The sequence below is a fragment of the Apis laboriosa genome, unplaced genomic scaffold (genome assembly GCF_014066325.1).
Source record: "Apis laboriosa isolate Shangri-la unplaced genomic scaffold, ASM1406632v1 scaffold112_cov148, whole genome shotgun sequence".
NCBI classification, from domain to species: Eukaryota; Metazoa; Arthropoda; class Insecta; order Hymenoptera; family Apidae; genus Apis; species Apis laboriosa.
Window position 1 is genome coordinate 5,854,182 of NW_025220865.1, and position 19,183 is coordinate 5,873,364.

Sequence of the window (19,183 nt, forward strand, 5' to 3'; positions counted from 1 at the left end):
GTTGCGATCTAAGAGAATTTTCTGGCTACCTATTAACAAATCAACTTTCTGCTTTTAAAGAAAATTGCGCATTATCATGCGCACACGAAAATATACATGAATACTATAGTTCATATTGAAATAAAATTTTAAATATCACATATTTTCACATTGACATAAATTTAAGAATGGAAGATTTAATTACTTATGAAATAAATATTGTCAATGAAATTGCAAATGCACTCGCTTTGATATTTATTTAAATGCAATATAATAAATAATAATATATTTCATAATTTATAAATAAAATTTAGATAAAGTAATGACAAAATAATGATTTTTTTTAGTAATCTAGTTTATTAATTGTTATCTTAATAATAATTTTATTTACATAAAATATAGCTTAAATTATGATTAATTGTTTTGAAATTTTATTCGGGTATCTTTACAATTAAATTCATGAAAACTTTTTAAATTGTAATAAAATCCATATTAATTATCAAAATTATCAATACTTTTACTTTTTAATTTATAATTTACTTATTTATATATATTAAATTTAATATGATTATATTTCTTAATTTATTACACAATTTAAAAAATGATAACTTATATATTATTATAATCTGTTTTCATTAAATATAATAATTTTTTTTTATTTTGTTATAAAATACAATTTCTTAAACATTTTTCTATTATCATATATCACGATATTTATAGAAATCGTACTTAAGTTTTGAGTAAATTTTCTAACACAATTGCCATCAAATATAGTTCATTTGTAAGACAAGCAACCCAGGTTAAGATTTTCTACCAATTAACAGTCGTATTACAAGCCGGAAATTTAGTGCATGTTCAAAATTAATTTATAATATCTGTGTAAAATTAAATAAAAATATGTCTTTCTTACAAAATATTTTTAAACGTTATATCCCAACTGTAAAGGCTGAAGATGAAGAAATAGTTGATCCTCAAAAACTACTTCGTGTAAGCAAAAATTGTTATATAATACTCATATTACAATAATTCAAAATTTTATTTTTCAATGTTTTACATTCATAATTAATATTTATTATTGAAATTATTATTTTTTTTTTCACTATAAACGTATATACATTTATAATTAATTAATTTATTCTTAATATAAAATATAATTATTTGAAATTTTATATGAAATTATATTATAATATAATATAATAATATTATTAATTTGTAATTAATTTTTATAAAAATTAAAAATGTAAATTTTTTTTAATTTTGATATATATATATTCATTTGTATTTTCAATAAATATATCTAAATAATATAAAAATTAAGTAATTTGTTGCCATTTTTTTAATTAATTAAAATAATATTCTATATATCAATTTTTTATGAACTAAATTTATTAATAATACTTTAATATGTAATCATACATTGATGTATATAATATATTATTTAAATTATGAATACAAATATTAATCTTTTAAAAATCATTTCTTAAAGATATCAGAATATATTGTTATTTATTTCTTAGGAAAAATGTTCAAAACTACCTAATTGTAGTGCCATGCAAGATAAATTAAACACTTGTAACGACCGTGTTAATTCAAGAAAAGAAACTGAAGAAACTTGTATGGAAGAATTAATTGATTATGTAGAATGTATAGATCATTGTGTAGCAAAAACGCTTTTCACTAAGCTTAAATAAGGTTATGATTTTATTAAAAATGTGATTTTTATTATAAAACATGTTACAAATTAATTCAATACATTGTAGATAATATGTAATGTTAGGAATAAATGATAATATATCAATAAATAGTAATTTTTATCAATATTTTTTCATTTAAAATTTAATACCTATAAATTTTTTTAACAAACTTTCAACAAGAATAATCATATAATACAGCAAAGTATATATAATGATTTGCTCAAAATAATACAAATTTTTGGTATATTTTTTATGACAAATGCATATGGAATGATTATTTTATTTACAATATGAATATGTAATTTATTTAGGCTTTTTTTTCATTCAGCACCTAATTGCAATACATCAAAACATACTGCACAAACACGAACAGGTTTATTTAATCCAAATTTTACGATTGGAACATCTTGATCAGAACATTTATTGCACAAAATTCGACCACAATGACGGCTAGAAATTATACAAATAATTAATTTTATATAAATATTAAATATATTTATATAAATATTTCATAATTTTCATACCAGTGATGTTTTCGCATTGTGAGAGAAAATTTTGTTCCACATTCTAAACAAAGATCTTTATCAGCCCATGGTGCTTCTTGTGTCAAGGAATCTAATAATCTGTATAATAATTGTTTCGTTGCTACTTGATAATTGAAAATTGTAATACCTTCTTTATTCATAGAACCTAAACATGCACCAGCCTTTACCAAAGTACGACAAAGTTGACCATTTCCTTTCATATAAGCTATTAGTAATGGAGTATTGCCATCTAAATCTTGAACAAAATATTTTTTTTAATTTCAGTTTATAATAAAATATTATTTTAAATAATATTTAGGATTTTTTGTATTAAAAAACGTAGTAACTCAAATTATTATCAGATTACTCAGAAAATAATGTTTTTTCTATTTTAAGTAATATAAGTAATATAAGTAATATAAAAATAAAAGAAAAAATTATTTTTCTCTAAATAAATATTCTAACATAATTCTAATATTTTGAAATAAAACAGTTTATGTGTTTACCTGCATTATTTACTGGATATTGTGACATACATTCTAAAAAAAGTTCACATATAGTTGCAGCATTATCTTTTCCACATCTAGCTAATTCATGTAAGGGATTTCTTCCTTTAAGATTTACAGCCTCTGCATCTAATGTACATTCAGTCAAAAGTGTTCTTACTACTGATACATGACCTTCTCTTACAGCTACATGCAATGCATTATCACCATCTGCATTTATAGCATCAAAATTAATATTGTTCTAAAATAAAAAAGAAAAATTATTATTTTAAATTAAATTAGTTTAAATATTATATATTGTTTAACAAAATTTTTTAAACATATTTTTTAGATCAAATATATATATAAATTATATATATAAATTATTTTATCACCTGTAATAAAGCAGATATAATTGATGCATGACCTGCTTTTGCAGCAGTATGCAATGCAGTATTTCTATTTGCATCTGTATCATTAACACGTGCACCAGCCAATATTAAACTTCGTACTAACATTTCATTTCCAGAAACTGCAGCAAGATGTAAAGGTGGAGTTTGTGTAACATCATGAACTCTGGAATTTACATCTACCTACAAAATGAAAATCATTTTATTATGCATGTATTTTTTGATGATTAGTTTATCAAATATTTATTCAAATTTTGATAAATATAAATTTAAATGCATTGTTATATAATTATAAAAACGATTACTTGTATAGACATCAAGAATAATATGCTTTCCATATCATTTTTTTGAATAGCAGTATGTAAGAAGTTTCTGCCTTTATTATCACATTGTTCAGCAGCTTTGGGAAGCCGTTCTAATATTGCTTGAGCTGCTTTGTTGTTCCGAAATGTTAAAGCTGTTGCAAATGGTGTTAAACCTTTTTTATCTCTTATATTTAAATCTATATTAGGATGATAAAGTAATAAAGAAATAATTTGCGAATGTTGATTTTGTATGGCTACATGTATTGGAGTTTTTCCCTCAACATCTCGAGCATTTACATCAGCATCATGTTCAATAAGTGTTTGTATCACTTGTTCTAAACCCCATTGACAACATAAATGTAAAGGAGTACATTCATCTCTTGCTTCATCACCTCCAGTACCATCTGGGCCAGGTCTTCTAGGTGCGTTTAAATCACAACCGCTACATACATATAAGTTTACATTTATAATATGATATTTAATAACAATAATTAAAAATATGTCAAATATGAATATAAAAATATCTTTAAAAAAATATTAAAATTACGAATTTTAAAGTTAATATATCATTTAAAAAAAACAATTTATTGTGTTTTTTTTATTTTATTATTTTTATTTTATTGTCAACAAAAATATATATATTCTATTTACCTCCTTATAAGGAATTGTGCAATATCCTCTTTGTTATGATCAATTGCTCTGTGTAATAATGTTTGTTGGCAATTATCTGGACCAGAACTCCAACAATCAGTATCTGCTCCATATTTAACTAAAATAGATGCTACATCTTCTTGATCTGAATCTAATGCATCCCATAATGGACATCCTATAGAAGTATCTGCACCCCTTTTACAAAGAGATTCTACAACTTCACCAAGTCTACAATGTACAGAAAGTTGTAGTGGAGTTTCCCCATTTGCAGTCCTAATAATTAAAATTTTTATTGAATTATAATTAATAAAACTTTTATACAAAAATTTTCATAACTTATAATGTATTCATCTAAATTATTTAAAGATTTTAAATTTTACTTCACTTATAATAATAGAGGAATAGATTGTTAGTTATAATTTGTTTTCGTTAGTTATAATATTATTTTTATGAATTTTTATTTTTTATTAAAGTTTCTTGTAATATCTAATATTAAATAATATTCAATTAAATGAATTATATAATATAATAAATAAATATGATTCACTCTTTAAAGTGTTGTAATACTGTTTACCTAATGTTCATATCTGCACCATTTTCCAATAAAAAAATCGCTGTTGCCGAATCTTCTTTTAATATTGCTTGATGTAACAATGTTAAACCTTCTTTATTACATTGATTGATATTCGCTCCAGCTTTTATTAACGCTAAAACTATATCTTTGCCTTTTTTAAATGGAGCTTTAATAGCCAAACTTAAAGGTGTTTCATTTGCGTTATTTTTTAAATTTAATTGGGAATTTGAATTAGGTGTATCTAATAATTCTATTACAATATCAAAATATAAATTCAAAACGGCAATATGTATTGGCGCATCACCAGTAGACAATGTAATTTCATCAACTGGAAAACCAGTTTTTAATAAAGCTCGCGTTAAATTTTTTGATCCAACTTTACAAGCTTCATGTAAAACTGAATATCCTTCTTTATTTTTTTGCATCAAATTATCTTTACAGTAATCAATTAAAAATAATGCTGCTTCTTCTTTATATTCTCTTATTAAAACATGTAGTAAAGTGTCTCCAGTATTTTTATATAAAGGATTTGGAGTTGCACCTTTACTTAAAAGTTTCTTAGCAAAAAGTTCATTGAATGGATCTGTTGTTTTCATTGCAATACACAATGAAGTATCATCTTCATTAGTAGTTCTATCCAAATCTATACTTTGACATTCTAATAATATATCAAAAAGTAATTCGTTTTTCTCTTGAATACAATTGTGTAAAGCAGTCCTGTAAAAATAAAAAGCAAAATTAACAAGAAAATATATAATTTTAATGTTTAATGTTTAATGTTTAATCTAAATTTAAATGTTTAATCTATTTCATATTTTATTATAAAATAATCTTCAAATAATAACATAAAACTACATTTCATAATTGTCTTTGGTGAACTATTTATTTTAAATCAGTGATAATTTTAATTTTTATATATTTTTTATATATTTTTTTTACTATCTTAATTTTTTTCGGCTATCATTATTTATTTTTTTTTTAATGAATTGTTATTGATTTTGAATGGGTCAATTATAAAAATATTTAAATGATATATATGTACCATCCTCTATGATTTTGTAAATTAGGATCGATACCAGCTTGAAGTAATCGAGATGCAACTGTTAACATATTTTTTGAATTATGCTTTGTTATTAAATGTAAAGCAGTACATCCTTCGAGTTCTTCAGGATTTTTTATATCTCGCACATTTCCAGTAAGTTTTATAGCTTCGCATAACTCTTTTATATTTTTATTATTTTCCAACTGTTCTATTATGAATTCAGCCGCATAAGAATCTCCTTTAAAAATAGCAGCTTGAAGTAAAGAAAAACCTCTCAAATCTTTTGTATTTAAATCAGCTCCATGTTCAACCAAAGTACGCGCCAACGATGGTTGACGAGATTTTAAAGCAACTTCTAAAGGCGTTTCTCCTTTATGATCCAAAGCATTAACAGCTTTCGTTAACTAAAAAATATGAAAATAATAAAATAATTTATTATAAATATATTTTAAATATATAATAATATATATAAAAGAAATACATATAATATTGATACTTTCGATAATTTAATTTATATAATTTATGACTATATATGATGAATATTACAATAATAAAATTTCATATATTTTAAATTTCATTTAAAAATTATTTAAAAATTAAAACTTTTATTAGATTTTTATTATAGATTATTATATTATTATATTAATTTGATTGAGAACCACTGTTTTGATTTTATACCAAAGTATATTGTATGCGTACGCCCAACGAACATTTGCGCATGGATATATATACATGTTTATATGTTTATGCTACCTACAAGTTAGTATTAAGAAATACATAAGCAGTGTAAGAGATTAAATAAAAAAGAATGTGAAGATTAGATTCTGATACAACAGGAAGAGTGGTTTATAAAGAATAGAATAACCATAATGTGGCGTGTGATAGAGTCAACTAACCATAGTCAGTTTCTACTAAAAGGAATATATTTTAATGTAGCACAACGAAAAACAGTTAATCGAAGTCCTGTGATCGTTATGTGATGTTTAGTGAATATTAATGAAAAGTTTTTAAGAATGTATAAAAATATTTGATTAAATATAATGTGATGAAATTAAACGTAAATACAAAATTCCTCATAATACTAATTTTTAAATATTTAAGTATGAATTTATTAAATTATTCCCATATTTTTTAATTAATATTTATTTACGTGCAAAATTTATGAATTATTATTATTTTAATATTATATTTTATTTTTATATTATAATTTGATACTTTCAATGTTATTAAATAAATATTACATAAAATTTATATTATATTTTTTAAAATTTATGCATAATAAATTTTTTATTATGTTAAAGTAATATTACACTATGTTACAATATATTATATTAATATATATTATATAGTGCAATATTAACATATATATATTATATATTAATTATATATTAAAGATTATTATATAATAATTATTTTATTATTATTTTTATAAAAATTATTCTAGTAACTTATTTAATTTTAAATATTTTATAATTATCTAATAGGGATATTGAAAAAGAAAGGTATAGAATATTATTATATACTTTTAAGTAAATTATTGAAACTATTTTTACAACAAATATTATTTTTTAATGTTAAAGATAAAAATTTTTAATGTTAAAGATAAATACAAAATATTATTTCTAATACGAAAATATATAGTTACACATTTTCATATAAATATATTAATTATTACAATAATATAATTCATTTAAAAATATTTATATTGAATTATTTTTAAATATTTCATTTTATTTTTAATATTCAGTATATATATATATATATATTGCAAATATACTCAGTAATTATATTGTTAATAAAATTGTTTTAGGTTTGCATAATGATGATGATGAATTGAACTTTAACATAAAGAAATGTAAATGAAAATTATATCAAAATAGATGTAAATATCAGTTATTCTAATTGTGTGATTTAATTATAAATGAAATGATCTTCCAAATATCAATCAAACAATTAAACAGAATCTTGCTAATTGTTATAATTTTTCTATGTATGTTTATTTTTAAAAATATTTTAATTTTATATAATATAATTAAAATTTTTAAAATATTTAAAATATTAATTTTAAAATTTTAAAATATTAAAAAGTTTCTATTATTTCATGAATATTTATTTAAATTTTATATCTAATATATATATATATATATTATATATAAAATATTATTTTATATTTTTAGATATGATAATAATGCCAATAACTACAGAAGGTATTACATGCTTCAAATGTTTTGCATCACAACCTGGACATGAAAAAACTGATTTATTATGTTCTCAATTTGATGGAAGTTCTCGATTTCAAGTACATTGTCCTTCATCTACACTTTGTAGAAAAAGAACAATTTATTCCAAATTTAAAAGTAAATTTTTGTTACATATAAATTGAAAAAAATAATATAATATTTAATGTCTGTTTTTTTTTTTTTTATCATCTTCTTTTAGCATCTCTAGTCACAGCTGTAGAAAGGGACTGTGCTCCTCAAAAACGTACAGTACGAATTTATAGCGATAATAAGTGGCAAAACAAAGAAGAAATTGTAACATCAGCTTACAAACAAGGTTGTTTTATTGGTGAAGATAGGGGAGCACCAGCAGGTCCACCAGAATATTGTTTTTGTGGTCATCATTTATGCAATTCATCACAATCAATTGAAACCATCAATATATATAATATTTTTATATTAATAACAGTATTTCTATTTGTAACATTATTATGATATTTTTCTTTAAGTACTTATTGTGATAAAAAACATTTTTTTAAATATGTATCCATAATAATTTGAAAAAAAAATAATTATAAAAATAATTATAAAAAAAAAATTAAAAAAAAATTGTTATAAAACAAATAAAAATAAATTTTCGTTCTATAATACTATATTAAAACTCACCAATCATTAAATTGTAAATTAATAGAAACATTTGAATAAATAGACAACATAATAATTCTGCATTGACTATCATTATTGAACTAAAATAAGATTAAATTGATATTGATATTGATATTACTAATATTTGTGAAATATATTTAATTATTATAAAAAAATATTTAATTAATTAATTTTTAAATATTTTTTTTATTTTACTACTTATAAAAAAAAAAATAATAGAATAAAAAACTATATAAAATATAATTATTATTACAAAATCTTATAACCTAGTATAACCTATTTATAAATAAAATCTATTATATACAAATAAATAAATATACATATTTAATTTAAAATATATAACTTACCCCTGAATTATTTTCTACTAAATATAAAAAAACGACATCTTCCCTCATTATTCGAACAGCAGCATGTAAAGGATATTTACTTTTAGTTTGTAATAATTTATATAGCAAAGAGCCAGGCATTTCTTTAAAGTCTTCTCCTGTTAAATCTTCCTAACAACATGAAATTTTGATGAATATTGTAATTAGCATTTAAAAGAAAATTGAAATTATATAATTTAATATTTCTACTTTTCTTACCCAATGTGCCGAAATCAAAGAACTACAATGCTCTTTTAATCTTTGAGCACCTAATTCTTCAGCAGCTGCATATAATTGAACACAATCTTTGAGTCCTACAATTCCAATTAAATATCTTTCACATTGATCAACTAAATCTAATAACTGAAAATTAGATGCTGCTTTCATTAAATCTAATGTTAAATTTTCTTGTAACACCTTTCCCGTATATATCCATTTCAACAATATTAATCCAACATTTGGTTCCAAATGAGTCCAATCTAAAGTACATAAATATTTTTTATTATATTTATATGTATATTTATACATAATTTTTCTTTTTAATTTATATTTTTTCATGTTTTACCTAAAATAGTTACTTCGGTTAATATTGATTCACTAAAAAAATCTGTTCTAGCAGATAATATAAATTTATGTGCTGGTATTTCCTGATCCCTCAATTTAATAATTATATCACTAAAAAATAAATATTTATTAATGATCAAATTTATATATTTATAAATCATGATTTATGATATAAAATAATTATAAACCTATAACGATGTTGATTGAATAATGATGAAATAGTTGTCAAAAGTCTACTAATAAATCCAGTATCCTGTTTATTTGCAGTAACAATAGCATATTCACGTTGAAGTTCTATATTGGTATTATATAAATTAACATACTGTTCTCGCAATAAAGATAAATGCTGTTGCCACTTTTGTGCTTCTGTAGAATCTTCTGAAGGGTTTGAAATATAAAATAATCAGTAAAAGACAAATGTATAGTATATTTTATCAGTAAAAGATATTTTATATTTACCCATAATTATACAAATAATTCTTTTCACTTTTATAAAATATAATTTAAAACTTATTGCATATTCGGCTTTTTATGCTAATTTATATTTGTTTCACATAATCCATTTTATGAAAACATATATTAGAAAAATTAGATGATAATATATGATACTATAGATTATATAAAAATCAGAAATTTCATTAGAAAACTTCCGAAAATAGTGTCGATTTCACTAATACTAAAAAAAATATATTAATAAGATTCTAACACATATCGTACGCCCACATACAGTATTCATTACATTTGTAATTCACATACATAGGATATGTATATATTTTCTTTTCTAAAGAAAATGTAGCCACACTTTTAAAAGACAGAAAAAGTTCCTATATCTAATTAAAATAAAAAATTATAAATTTTAATAGCGGCATTATAAAAATCCAATTTTATTAATAATTAAATTTCTTATATTATGTATGTATTATAAAATGAATTTATCAGTATAATTTGTAAAGGAAAAATGAATCACAACTATTTTGAATATCTAAATATGCAATAATATGCAAACTTGACTTGAGACTTAATATAGTTTCAATCAAGTTACTAGAAATTACTAGTTTCTACTCTTACAATTTCCCGCAATTTTATAAAATATTTGCTTCTAACAATATATTTGTTGTCATGGTAAATCATATAAACAAGATTATAATGAACAATTATAGTTCAGTATAGTAATGCGTAGTGCTACTCAATTATATGATGTTTCTAGAAATTTAATATTTTTTTTAAGTTTTATTTTTCTCTAAAATTTTGCTGTAATTGTATTAAATTATAATTTTAAATAATTGTGTAGATTATTCCATATATATATATATATATATTTACTCTTATTACTTATATATTTACTTATATATATATATATATTTATGTATTTATACTCTATAATATAAAATAAAATAATTTATCATAATAATAAATGTATTACAAAAATATAATTTAAAATATAATATTGTGTAAGTTTTTATAATCAAATTTTTTAAAAATATTTATTATAAATTTATAAAGTAAATGAATTTATATAAAGATATTTATATAAGATATTATTATTAATATTATAAATGTTTCTAATTTTCAAATTAGAAATATGAATTTTTTCATCAAGTTAAAAATTACTTTGAAATCAATTGAATTTACATAAATAATTATAGTTATATTTATAACATTTACAATAACGGGATGATTAATTATAATAATTGAAAAATAAGTATTTTAACTTATTAAAAGAAATGGAAATAAATCAAATTAATAATTTATTATTGAAAGAAAATATACATAAATTATTAGAAATGTGTGCGTCAACGACTAACAAAGGTATTTATAAATTAATTTATATATTGCCCAACTTCAAGTCATGGCATATTTGATATTTATTACTTTTCATTTTATCTTTATTAATTAATTTTCATAATAATTCTCACATAATATTTACATAAGTTTTTTTTTCAAACAAATACATTTAATGTGCAATTAAAAGAAGTTAAAAGAAATTATCATTTATAAATTCATTATATTATTTTTTCAATATAAATGTGCAACAGGAATATGTGCTTCAGATTTGACAGAAATATTCTGTAAACTTGAAGATTGTAATCAATCAAAGTTGACAATTGGAATGTTTTTTGAATTTATGAAACTTGCATATCAAGTTAATAATAATTGTGAAAGTTTAACTACAATATTGACTTCAATAAATAAGATTGATTGGAGTAAATTAGCAAAAATTGATTTAGATTGTACTATACAAAATTATAATAGCACAGATGAAAAATATATTAATAGTGATGTCATGCAGAAACATAAAAGTACTAATGCAACAAAAGAAATTTCATCTGAAACAAATAATACCAATATTAAATATTCTGTACATTGCATTGTACCTTCAGATGCAAAGTTTAAAAATGAGCCAATAGATATTTATAATCAAAATTTAATAACTGATTTTGAAAAATGCAATCAAGTAGGGGAAGCTTCATTACAAGTAGAAGATGCAAAGATTATAAAATCTGTAGATACAACTAAAAATTTGTTAATTACCTTAATGAAGACAAATTTAAGTGATGTATTACATGAAGGTTTATTAGATTCTGTATTGCCATATATGATTCCAAAACCTACTATTTCACAACCTATTATTAAAAAATCTATTACAAATACTGAAGTAAAGAAAAGTAATTCATTAAGTAATAATATTGAAACAAGAGCGATTACAAATGTTGCACATAAAGAAAAAGATAAGAAATTGAATAAAAGATCAATTGAGTAAGTATATTAATAATTAATATTAACTTGAATTAAATTTAATATTGATATTAAAAATAATTTTTTATAGAATTAATAACAGTTTTTATTCTACGCTTGTACAGCAATGAAGTGGAAATTCATGTTTGCGATGAAGAAAAGAATATTAAAAAAAATTTCCGTTGCCCTCAAAAACTTCTTATTCAAAAAATGCGTTATTTTGCTGATGTGACAGCAGGTCAAAAATTGGAAGAAATAGATATATCAGTTCATTGTGATGTTACAATTTTTGATTGGTTAATGAGATGGGTGAAAAAAGATATTATAAAAAAATCAGAATGGCCAGTTTTGGAAATTAATAATGTTATTCCAATAATGGTATCAGCATCTTTTTTACAAATGGAACCATTATTAGAAAGTTGTTTACAATATTGTCATGATAATATGTCTGATATATTGAAAACATCAACAGTTTTAACTGGTTTAGATGATAATCTTTTAATAAGGTATTTCTTTTTTTCACTTTATTTTATTTCTCTATATTTTATATATTTTAAATATTTATTATTCAAAAGAATATATGTGAAAAATAATAGATGTTTATTTAGTTTATAAATTTTATTTTTTTTTATTTTGTTTTTGATTAATTATATATCATTTTTAGTTGATAATTTTTTTCAGATTAGTAGAACAATTTACAAATGAAGATGTTGAAGCATTGAAAGATAAAAAAGATAAAATTCAAAGTAAATTATTTTGCAAATTGATTATGTCTCTTGTTGAAGTAATGCCAGATAACAAAAAAGGACATTATAGTTCTTTAGCAACATTATTTAAATGTAGCAAATGTGGGAAAAATATTATTCAATCAGTTTCTAATTATGTACCATGTATTTCAAGTGCAATGAAAATTGATAATTATGGAAATATTCATAGTAAACACATAAGGTATAATTATATTAATACATAAGATATAATTATTAAACTGATGTAAAAAGTTAACACTATAAGATTTATATAAAATAATTATATAGATAATTATAATAAAATCTATATTATTTAGAGATTTAACATGGACTTTAAATGATTACATTATTACTCTTCGAACGGAATTACGTTCTTGGCGTAAAGTTTATTGGAGGTTGTGGGGTGATTGTCATTTTTTATTTTGTACACAGTGTAATATATATTTTCCAATTCATCAATATGAATGGTGCTGCTATCATGCAGAATTTCCACAATTTTTTATTAATGAACAACAGCGACCTATACCATTTCCTTTAGGCAGATATCCTTGTTGTAGTCAAAGAGCATATAAATTTGAAGTATTACCAAATCACGAAGGTTGCAGGTATAGGGTAAGCATTTGTTAGTATCACTTCTTTTTATTTTAAAAGCTTTTAAAAATATAAGTTTTATAATTGTAATAATAGTATTAAATTATTTTATTGCATTTCCATATAGCATGTTTTTTTTCACTTTAGGAACATATCCCAGATATTAGGACACAAAGAGATATAAGTATATTGAATATTTTTACAGTACATAGAGAAGTAATAGTTATGGAACCACCACAATTATTTTTCCCAGAAAAAATTACTAGACTGGTAGCTCGTGATGTATCACTTCAACCAGGAAAATTAATGTGTAAAGATGTAATGTGGTGGGTTGGTTTAGAACTTGCTCCACCTCGACCAAGACTTGGACTTTTAGGTAAATTAATATTTTTTAATTTTATAAAAAAAATAATAATAATAACAAATATTTAGGAAAAATTTGGAGTGGATCAGGATTTCGACGTTTATCCCAAATGCAAGATTTACAAAAATCATTACAAAAAATTCGTCAACAAGTTTCTATTACAACTGATACTTCATCGATTACATCTTCGATAACAGATAGTGATATAGATGATGGTATTACAACTTATGAAAATACTAGTATTGATGAAGAATCAAATCAAAGTGAAGAATCTCATGCATGGTCTTCATTAAAATCAAAAAATAAAATTAAAAAAAAATTTAGAAATGAAATAATGTGGAGGTGACATATCTTATACAGAAAGAATATATTATAATATTTTATAATATTATATTATATTAAATTTTTAAAATATTTAAATTATTTATAATATTTATTAAATTATTTATTAATATATTTATTATAATATTTTTATAATTATTATTATATTTATATATTATAAATAATTTTAGAAATCAAATTAATTTTAGAAATAATGGTCGATCTTGGAGTGGTAATTTAAATGTAAGACATAATCAAGACAATCAAAGAGATTTCGAAGAAAGTGCAGCTTTACAAATGATAGCACTTCTAACGAAAAGAATATCTGCAGATTCTTCTTCATTATTTAAATCATCTAATAAACATAATCGGATAAAAAAACAATTAAATGGTATATTTATTAAATATTATAAAGTTTTATTATAAATAAATATATATATAAATAATACTATTTAAAGCAGGAGGGATTTATACAAAATTGGAAACTGAACTTCGTGATCAACTAAATCAGTCTTATAAAAATAAAAATATAACTGGGAAATATTTTCTACGTTCAAAATTAAATAAATCATAAGTATTTCAGACTAGTATAATTGTTATTAAATGTTTTGTATGTTGGACTTTTATTAATTAATATTTATTATACTAAATGAACAAATTTGTATATATTTTTCTAAAATTAATTTATTTAACTTATTTCTAAAAATTATTTATAAAATTAATTAAAAATTATATATCTCTATAATAATTATTAAGATATACAATTGATAAAAATATATAATATTTTTCAATCTTTATTTAAGATTTTGTTACAAAATTAAATAAATCTTAGAATAAATGGTACAAAAATAAATATTATGTAGTAATTAAAATAATATAAAACTAGAAGAAATACTTATATTATTTGTATAATACTATTTTTAGGGAAAAAATTGAGATATATATTTAGGATTTTGTTTGTTTCTTATATAATTCAGTTCTATCTAACAGATTATTAAGTTCTTTTTCTGTAAAAACTGTATTGAAAAATATTAAAAATTAATTATTACTAAAATCATATGAAATATATATATTATAATTATGTAAAGAAACATTAATGATTTACCTTCATTTTTTGATGCAACTATTTGACATTCTTTTGATTGTAGAAGTTTTTGCAGTTTCAATAAATCTGTTTTACTATTAATATTTATTCCTTGAACACATTTAGAAATTACTACTTTTTCTAAAAGGCGTTTTGCTTCAGCGCGATTAATAATTATTTCGTCAATAGTTCCTTTGGTACATAATTGGTATATCATTACTGGACGTGTCTGTCCTATTCTATGGCAACGTGCCATAGCTTGTATATCTGCTTGAGGATTCTGTAAAAAAGATTTATTTTAATGATTATTTTTAATCAATAAGAATAGTCTTTATAATTATCAATAGGGATAATAATAATGAAAAATAATAAAAAAAAACATTTTGATAAAATTCTTTAAAAATTAGCTTAATAATGATGTATTCTTTTAATTTCAATGAAATATTTTTTTATCAAATCTTTTATTTTTCTTTAATTTTTATAATGAAAAAAAAAAAACAAATATAAAAACCAATATACCCAATCAGAATCATATATGATAACAGTATCTGCTCCAATAAGATTTAATCCAACACCACCTGCTCTTGTAGATATAAGAAATAGAAATATTTCAGGATTTGTATTGAAATTTTGAATGTTTTCTTTTCTGACTGAAAGTTTAGTAGAACCATCTAGTCTGACATATTTAAAATCACGTAATGAAAGATAATCTTCAATAACATCCAATATCATTGTCATAGTAGAAAATAATAAAACTTTATGCCCTTGTTGTTTAAGTCTTGCAAGCATTGCATCTAAGACCAGAAGCTTACCAGATGATGTAACTAATTCTTCATCTATTTTTGGCAAGCCCTCTGGGCCTAATGGACAATGTATTAAATATGGATGATTTACAATTTTTTTATATAAATGAACTGAAATAATGAAAAAAAAAAATGTAAAAATGAAATATTTTTTTATTTATTATGAATGATTGCATAAATAAATAACTTACGATTGCGAGTCTGAACATTAATTAAAAAATCTCGATTCCGTTCTGTAACATCAGTATATTTTTTCCACATTGATAAATTTTTTTTATTTCCAGATCTTATTTCTTTCCAAGATTTTGTATTTTCTTCATCATCATCTTCATCACTTTGCTGAAGTGAATTATTTGATAATATTTTACTTTCAAAGTTAAAGTTCATAATATTATTCATATTTCTTAAAACACATTTTCTTTTAGGTCTGTTACCATCTTCTGTATATATAATTGGTTCTTCTTCAATTTTACTTAATTGATCTATATCATGATTTAATACTGCTTTATATAAACTGTGTTGCAATTCTGTCAAAGGAGCATAAACAACTAATTGTTTTTTTGGTGGTACTTCTAAACAAACATCACTTTTTTCACGTCTTAACATGAATGGTCGTAATATTTCACGTAATGATGATAATACACGTTTTTCTTCTTCTAATTTTAAGAATTTTTTAGCACCTTCATCACCTTGATGTTCTTTTGCATTAAACCATGATTCAAACACAGCTAAGTCATCAAAAATTTCTGGTAATAAAAAATTTAATAATGACCACAATTCTGCTAAATTATTTTGTAATGGTGTACCTGTTAATAAAAGTCTATTCATAGACTTACAAGATTTCAAAATCCTATAAAATCATAATAAATTATCTTATTTGTAATTTGATAATTTATCTTATTTTATTTATGTTTGTAATATACATAAATAATTAAATTTTAATTAACCTACTTAATGAGTTGACATTCATGATTTTTAATTCTATGTCCTTCATCTACTATTATATATCTCCAACTTAAAGATTTAATAAAACTATTCTCATATATTGGTACTTCAAAAGTAGTAAGCACAATTGGTAATATACTATAACTTTCTGTAATTTTATATTTTTGTTTAATTTTTTTCTTTAATATTATTTTTTCTTCTGGTGTTCCATGAAATACTACAATAGGTAATTTTGGTGCAAATCTTTCAAATTCTAATACCCAATTTGGTATAGTTGAAAGAGGAGCTACTAATAAATATGGTCCATCTTGTTTTTTTTCAATAAGATGACATAGTAAAGCTATAACTTGAATTGTTTTTCCAAGACCCATTTCATCAGCCAAGATTCCATTTAAACCATTTTCATAAAGAATTTTTAGCCATCTGAGTCCTTCTTTTTGATAATCTCGTAAATCTCCATTAAAATATTTTGGTATTTCAACAATAATATTATCAACATCTTCTATTCCTTCAGAGTCATTGATTAATTCATTTTCAATCTCTTCTACACTTAAATTCAAATTATTTTTATTTATGTTTATTTTTTCTTGTACCTAAAAAATTATATAAAAATTATAAATTACTAAAAAATTATAAAAAATAATATGAAAAAAAATAAGAAATACTACATTATAATATTTACATTTTTGGATATATATTTTTCTAAATTACGATTCTTTTTCTTTTCTTTTTCTTGATTATCTTGAGATAATTTATTTTCATCTATAGAATTTACTTTTTTTATATCTCTTTTTATGGCTTTATTAGCTTTATTAATATTTTTCTCTAAACTGTTGTCAATTTTATTAACAATATATGAAGCATAAAATTTGCTTCTACTTAATAAATGCATTAATCGTTTATATTGTTGTTCTTGAACTTCAAGATTATATTTCTCTTCTGCTAATTGTCTATTTTTAGCTTTTTCCTGTAATTTTCTCTTCCTTTCACTTATTGTAGCAGTTTCCAAAGGTTCATTGTTAAATTTTACATTGTTCACAATAGTTTTTGAATTGTCTTTTTACATGTAAAGAATAAAATTAATAATAAAAATTATTCATAAAAAACATTCTTAAATACAAAATTGAATATATTTTTAAATCATTGTTTATTATTGTATAGTTGTTTATTATATCATTCAAATTCTTTTTTTTAGAGAAAGAAATATATTTTATAATTATTATATAAAATTAAAAATTTTTAATCATTTCAATATAATTATTTTAAAATAGAAATTATGAATATAAAATATAAATGAATAATAAAAAATATTTAATATTTCATAGAAGATTGAAACATTAAATTTATATTATAAATTTTAACTTCATATTCATTTAATTATTTAAAATTTTTATTATTTAAAATTCATTTTATTAATATAAATTTGATTTTAAAATTTTATTATGAGTGATTAGTTTATTAATATGAAAGTTTTTACCTGTAACCAAAGTCGTACTATTCGAAATATCATTTTTTGTATCACAATTATTATCTTCCATTTGATAAGTAATTAACTATTTAATAAATAATAATGGTATTTGAAATTCTTGAACTTAAAACAGAAATAAATGTGAATATTTCACGTGTAAATACCAAATCCCGCTAAATCATTAACTTGGTCAACTTGGACCAATAACATTCACCATTTTAAATTCACCGTTAATTTTAGAGATATATGAAAAAATCTTATTTACAAAAGTTATTGTATAAAACATAACATAATGGCATTATTTTTTCTTTTTTAATAAATTATGTAATTATTTTAAATAGTGATGGTTATTAAAATAGATTCTAAAAATAGCATAGAAATTAATAACAGATTCTTTTAATGTTTAATTATTAGCAAGAGAAATTATTAAAAGAAGATATATATTTTTTATGTTTATTTTATATTTATTAATTTTAATAACAATTTATTAAATTTAAATTTTTTAATAAAAATTAAATTCTTAACTTAATAAATATCGTTTTTTAAATTTAATTTAATTTAAAAATGTTCAAAAAAAAAAATTAATATAAATATATATATAATATATAATATATATATATATATAATATATAATATATAATATATAT

The 19,183-nt window shown here is 21.0% G+C and overlaps 5 protein-coding genes across 9 annotated transcripts; 3 read left to right on the forward strand and 2 right to left on the reverse strand.

Annotated features, from left to right (window-relative positions):
• Positions 1 to 747: 747 nt before the first annotated feature.
• LOC122711355 (cytochrome b-c1 complex subunit 6, mitochondrial) lies at positions 748 to 1,799 on the forward strand. The gene is made up of 2 exons (XM_043930077.1): positions 748 to 966; positions 1,497 to 1,799. Exons 1-2 carry the CDS (start codon positions 877 to 879, stop codon positions 1,668 to 1,670), a joined length of 264 nt encoding a protein of 87 aa, XP_043786012.1. The 5' UTR covers positions 748 to 876; the 3' UTR covers positions 1,671 to 1,799.
• Positions 1,800 to 1,878: 79 nt separating this feature from the next.
• Positions 1,879 to 10,177, reverse strand: LOC122711321 (rabankyrin-5). 3 transcript variants are annotated; one of them, XM_043929985.1, is made up of 13 exons: positions 9,938 to 10,177; positions 9,667 to 9,856; positions 9,480 to 9,589; positions 9,134 to 9,393; positions 8,897 to 9,046; positions 5,665 to 6,068; positions 4,623 to 5,339; positions 4,049 to 4,321; positions 3,398 to 3,839; positions 3,078 to 3,275; positions 2,704 to 2,944; positions 2,198 to 2,453; positions 1,879 to 2,123 (listed from the first exon to the last, which is right to left on the reverse strand). In XM_043929985.1, exons 1-13 carry the CDS (start codon positions 9,939 to 9,941, stop codon positions 1,994 to 1,996), a joined length of 3,375 nt encoding a protein of 1,124 aa, XP_043785920.1. In that variant the 5' UTR covers positions 9,942 to 10,177; the 3' UTR covers positions 1,879 to 1,993. The 3 variants fall into 3 exon arrangements, with proteins under 3 accessions (XP_043785920.1, XP_043785930.1, XP_043785941.1); XM_043929995.1 differs by lacking the exons at positions 9,667 to 9,856; positions 9,938 to 10,177 and having other exon boundaries at positions 9,134 to 9,228; positions 9,332 to 9,393; positions 9,480 to 9,588; XM_043930006.1 differs by lacking the exons at positions 9,480 to 9,589; positions 9,667 to 9,856; positions 9,938 to 10,177 and having other exon boundaries at positions 8,897 to 9,042; positions 9,134 to 9,275.
• On the forward strand, positions 6,391 to 8,438 carry LOC122711347. The gene is made up of 4 exons (XM_043930064.1): positions 6,391 to 6,721; positions 7,475 to 7,654; positions 7,842 to 8,021; positions 8,104 to 8,438. Exons 2-4 carry the CDS (start codon positions 7,591 to 7,593, stop codon positions 8,376 to 8,378), a joined length of 519 nt encoding a protein of 172 aa, XP_043785999.1. The 5' UTR covers positions 6,391 to 6,721; positions 7,475 to 7,590; the 3' UTR covers positions 8,379 to 8,438.
• A 973-nt stretch (positions 10,178 to 11,150) lies between the features above and the next one.
• LOC122711329 (uncharacterized protein KIAA1841) lies at positions 11,151 to 14,855 on the forward strand. Of its 3 annotated transcripts, none has more exons than XM_043930019.1 (9): positions 11,151 to 11,287; positions 11,515 to 12,235; positions 12,340 to 12,720; positions 12,896 to 13,162; positions 13,278 to 13,572; positions 13,699 to 13,927; positions 13,984 to 14,257; positions 14,446 to 14,627; positions 14,695 to 14,855. In XM_043930019.1, exons 1-9 carry the CDS (start codon positions 11,203 to 11,205, stop codon positions 14,808 to 14,810), a joined length of 2,550 nt encoding a protein of 849 aa, XP_043785954.1. In that variant the 5' UTR covers positions 11,151 to 11,202; the 3' UTR covers positions 14,811 to 14,855. The 3 variants fall into 3 exon arrangements, with proteins under 3 accessions (XP_043785954.1, XP_043785972.1, XP_043785963.1); XM_043930028.1 differs by having other exon boundaries at positions 11,196 to 11,287; positions 11,530 to 12,235; XM_043930037.1 differs by lacking the exon at positions 14,695 to 14,855 and having other exon boundaries at positions 13,984 to 14,130; positions 14,446 to 14,621.
• Positions 14,856 to 15,114: 259 nt separating this feature from the next.
• Positions 15,115 to 18,844, reverse strand: LOC122711342 (lymphoid-specific helicase-like). The gene is made up of 7 exons (XM_043930051.1): positions 18,546 to 18,844; positions 17,751 to 18,124; positions 17,075 to 17,661; positions 16,315 to 16,973; positions 15,840 to 16,234; positions 15,342 to 15,600; positions 15,115 to 15,252 (listed from the first exon to the last, which is right to left on the reverse strand). The coding sequence occupies exons 1-7, from the start codon at positions 18,604 to 18,606 to the stop codon at positions 15,182 to 15,184; spliced, it is 2,406 nt and encodes an 801-aa protein (XP_043785986.1). The 5' UTR covers positions 18,607 to 18,844; the 3' UTR covers positions 15,115 to 15,181.
• Between the last annotated feature and the right edge of the window lie 339 nt (positions 18,845 to 19,183).

What these genes read in the sequence shown, in the direction of transcription:
- LOC122711347 (XM_043930064.1), top strand. Translation starts at nt 7,591, where the DNA reads ATGATCTTCCAAATATCAATCAAACAATTAAACAGAATCTTGCTAATT. An exon ending in AATTGTTATAATTTTTCTAT is followed by an intron (nt 7,655 to 7,841) that starts GTATGTTTATTT and finishes TTATATTTTTAG; the next exon opens with ATATGATAATAATGCCAATA. An exon ending in AATTTATTCCAAATTTAAAA is followed by an intron (nt 8,022 to 8,103) that starts GTAAATTTTTGT and finishes ATCTTCTTTTAG; the next exon opens with CATCTCTAGTCACAGCTGTA.
- LOC122711329 (XM_043930019.1), top strand. Translation starts at nt 11,203, where the DNA reads ATGGAAATAAATCAAATTAATAATTTATTATTGAAAGAAAATATACAT. An exon ending in TGCGTCAACGACTAACAAAG is followed by an intron (nt 11,288 to 11,514) that starts GTATTTATAAAT and finishes AATGTGCAACAG; the next exon opens with GAATATGTGCTTCAGATTTG. An exon ending in ATTCATAGTAAACACATAAG is followed by an intron (nt 13,163 to 13,277) that starts GTATAATTATAT and finishes TATATTATTTAG; the next exon opens with AGATTTAACATGGACTTTAA.
- LOC122711321 (XM_043929985.1), bottom strand. An exon ending in TTCAATCAACATCGTTATAG is followed by an intron (nt 9,590 to 9,666) that starts GTTTATAATTAT and finishes TTTATTTTTTAG; the next exon opens with TGATATAATTATTAAATTGA. An exon ending in TAGTAGAAAATAATTCAGGG is followed by an intron (nt 6,069 to 8,896) that starts GTAAGTTATATA and finishes CATATTTTTTAG; the next exon opens with TTAACGAAAGCTGTTAATGC.
- LOC122711342 (XM_043930051.1), bottom strand. Translation starts at nt 18,606, where the DNA reads ATGGAAGATAATAATTGTGATACAAAAAATGATATTTCGAATAGTACG. An exon ending in AAAAATATATATCCAAAAAT is followed by an intron (nt 17,662 to 17,750) that starts GTAAATATTATA and finishes ATAATTTTTTAG; the next exon opens with GTACAAGAAAAAATAAACAT. An exon ending in AGTTGCATCAAAAAATGAAG is followed by an intron (nt 15,253 to 15,341) that starts GTAAATCATTAA and finishes TTTTCAATACAG; the next exon opens with TTTTTACAGAAAAAGAACTT.
- LOC122711355 (XM_043930077.1), top strand. Translation starts at nt 877, where the DNA reads ATGTCTTTCTTACAAAATATTTTTAAACGTTATATCCCAACTGTAAAG. An exon ending in ATCCTCAAAAACTACTTCGT is followed by an intron (nt 967 to 1,496) that starts GTAAGCAAAAAT and finishes TTTATTTCTTAG; the next exon opens with GAAAAATGTTCAAAACTACC.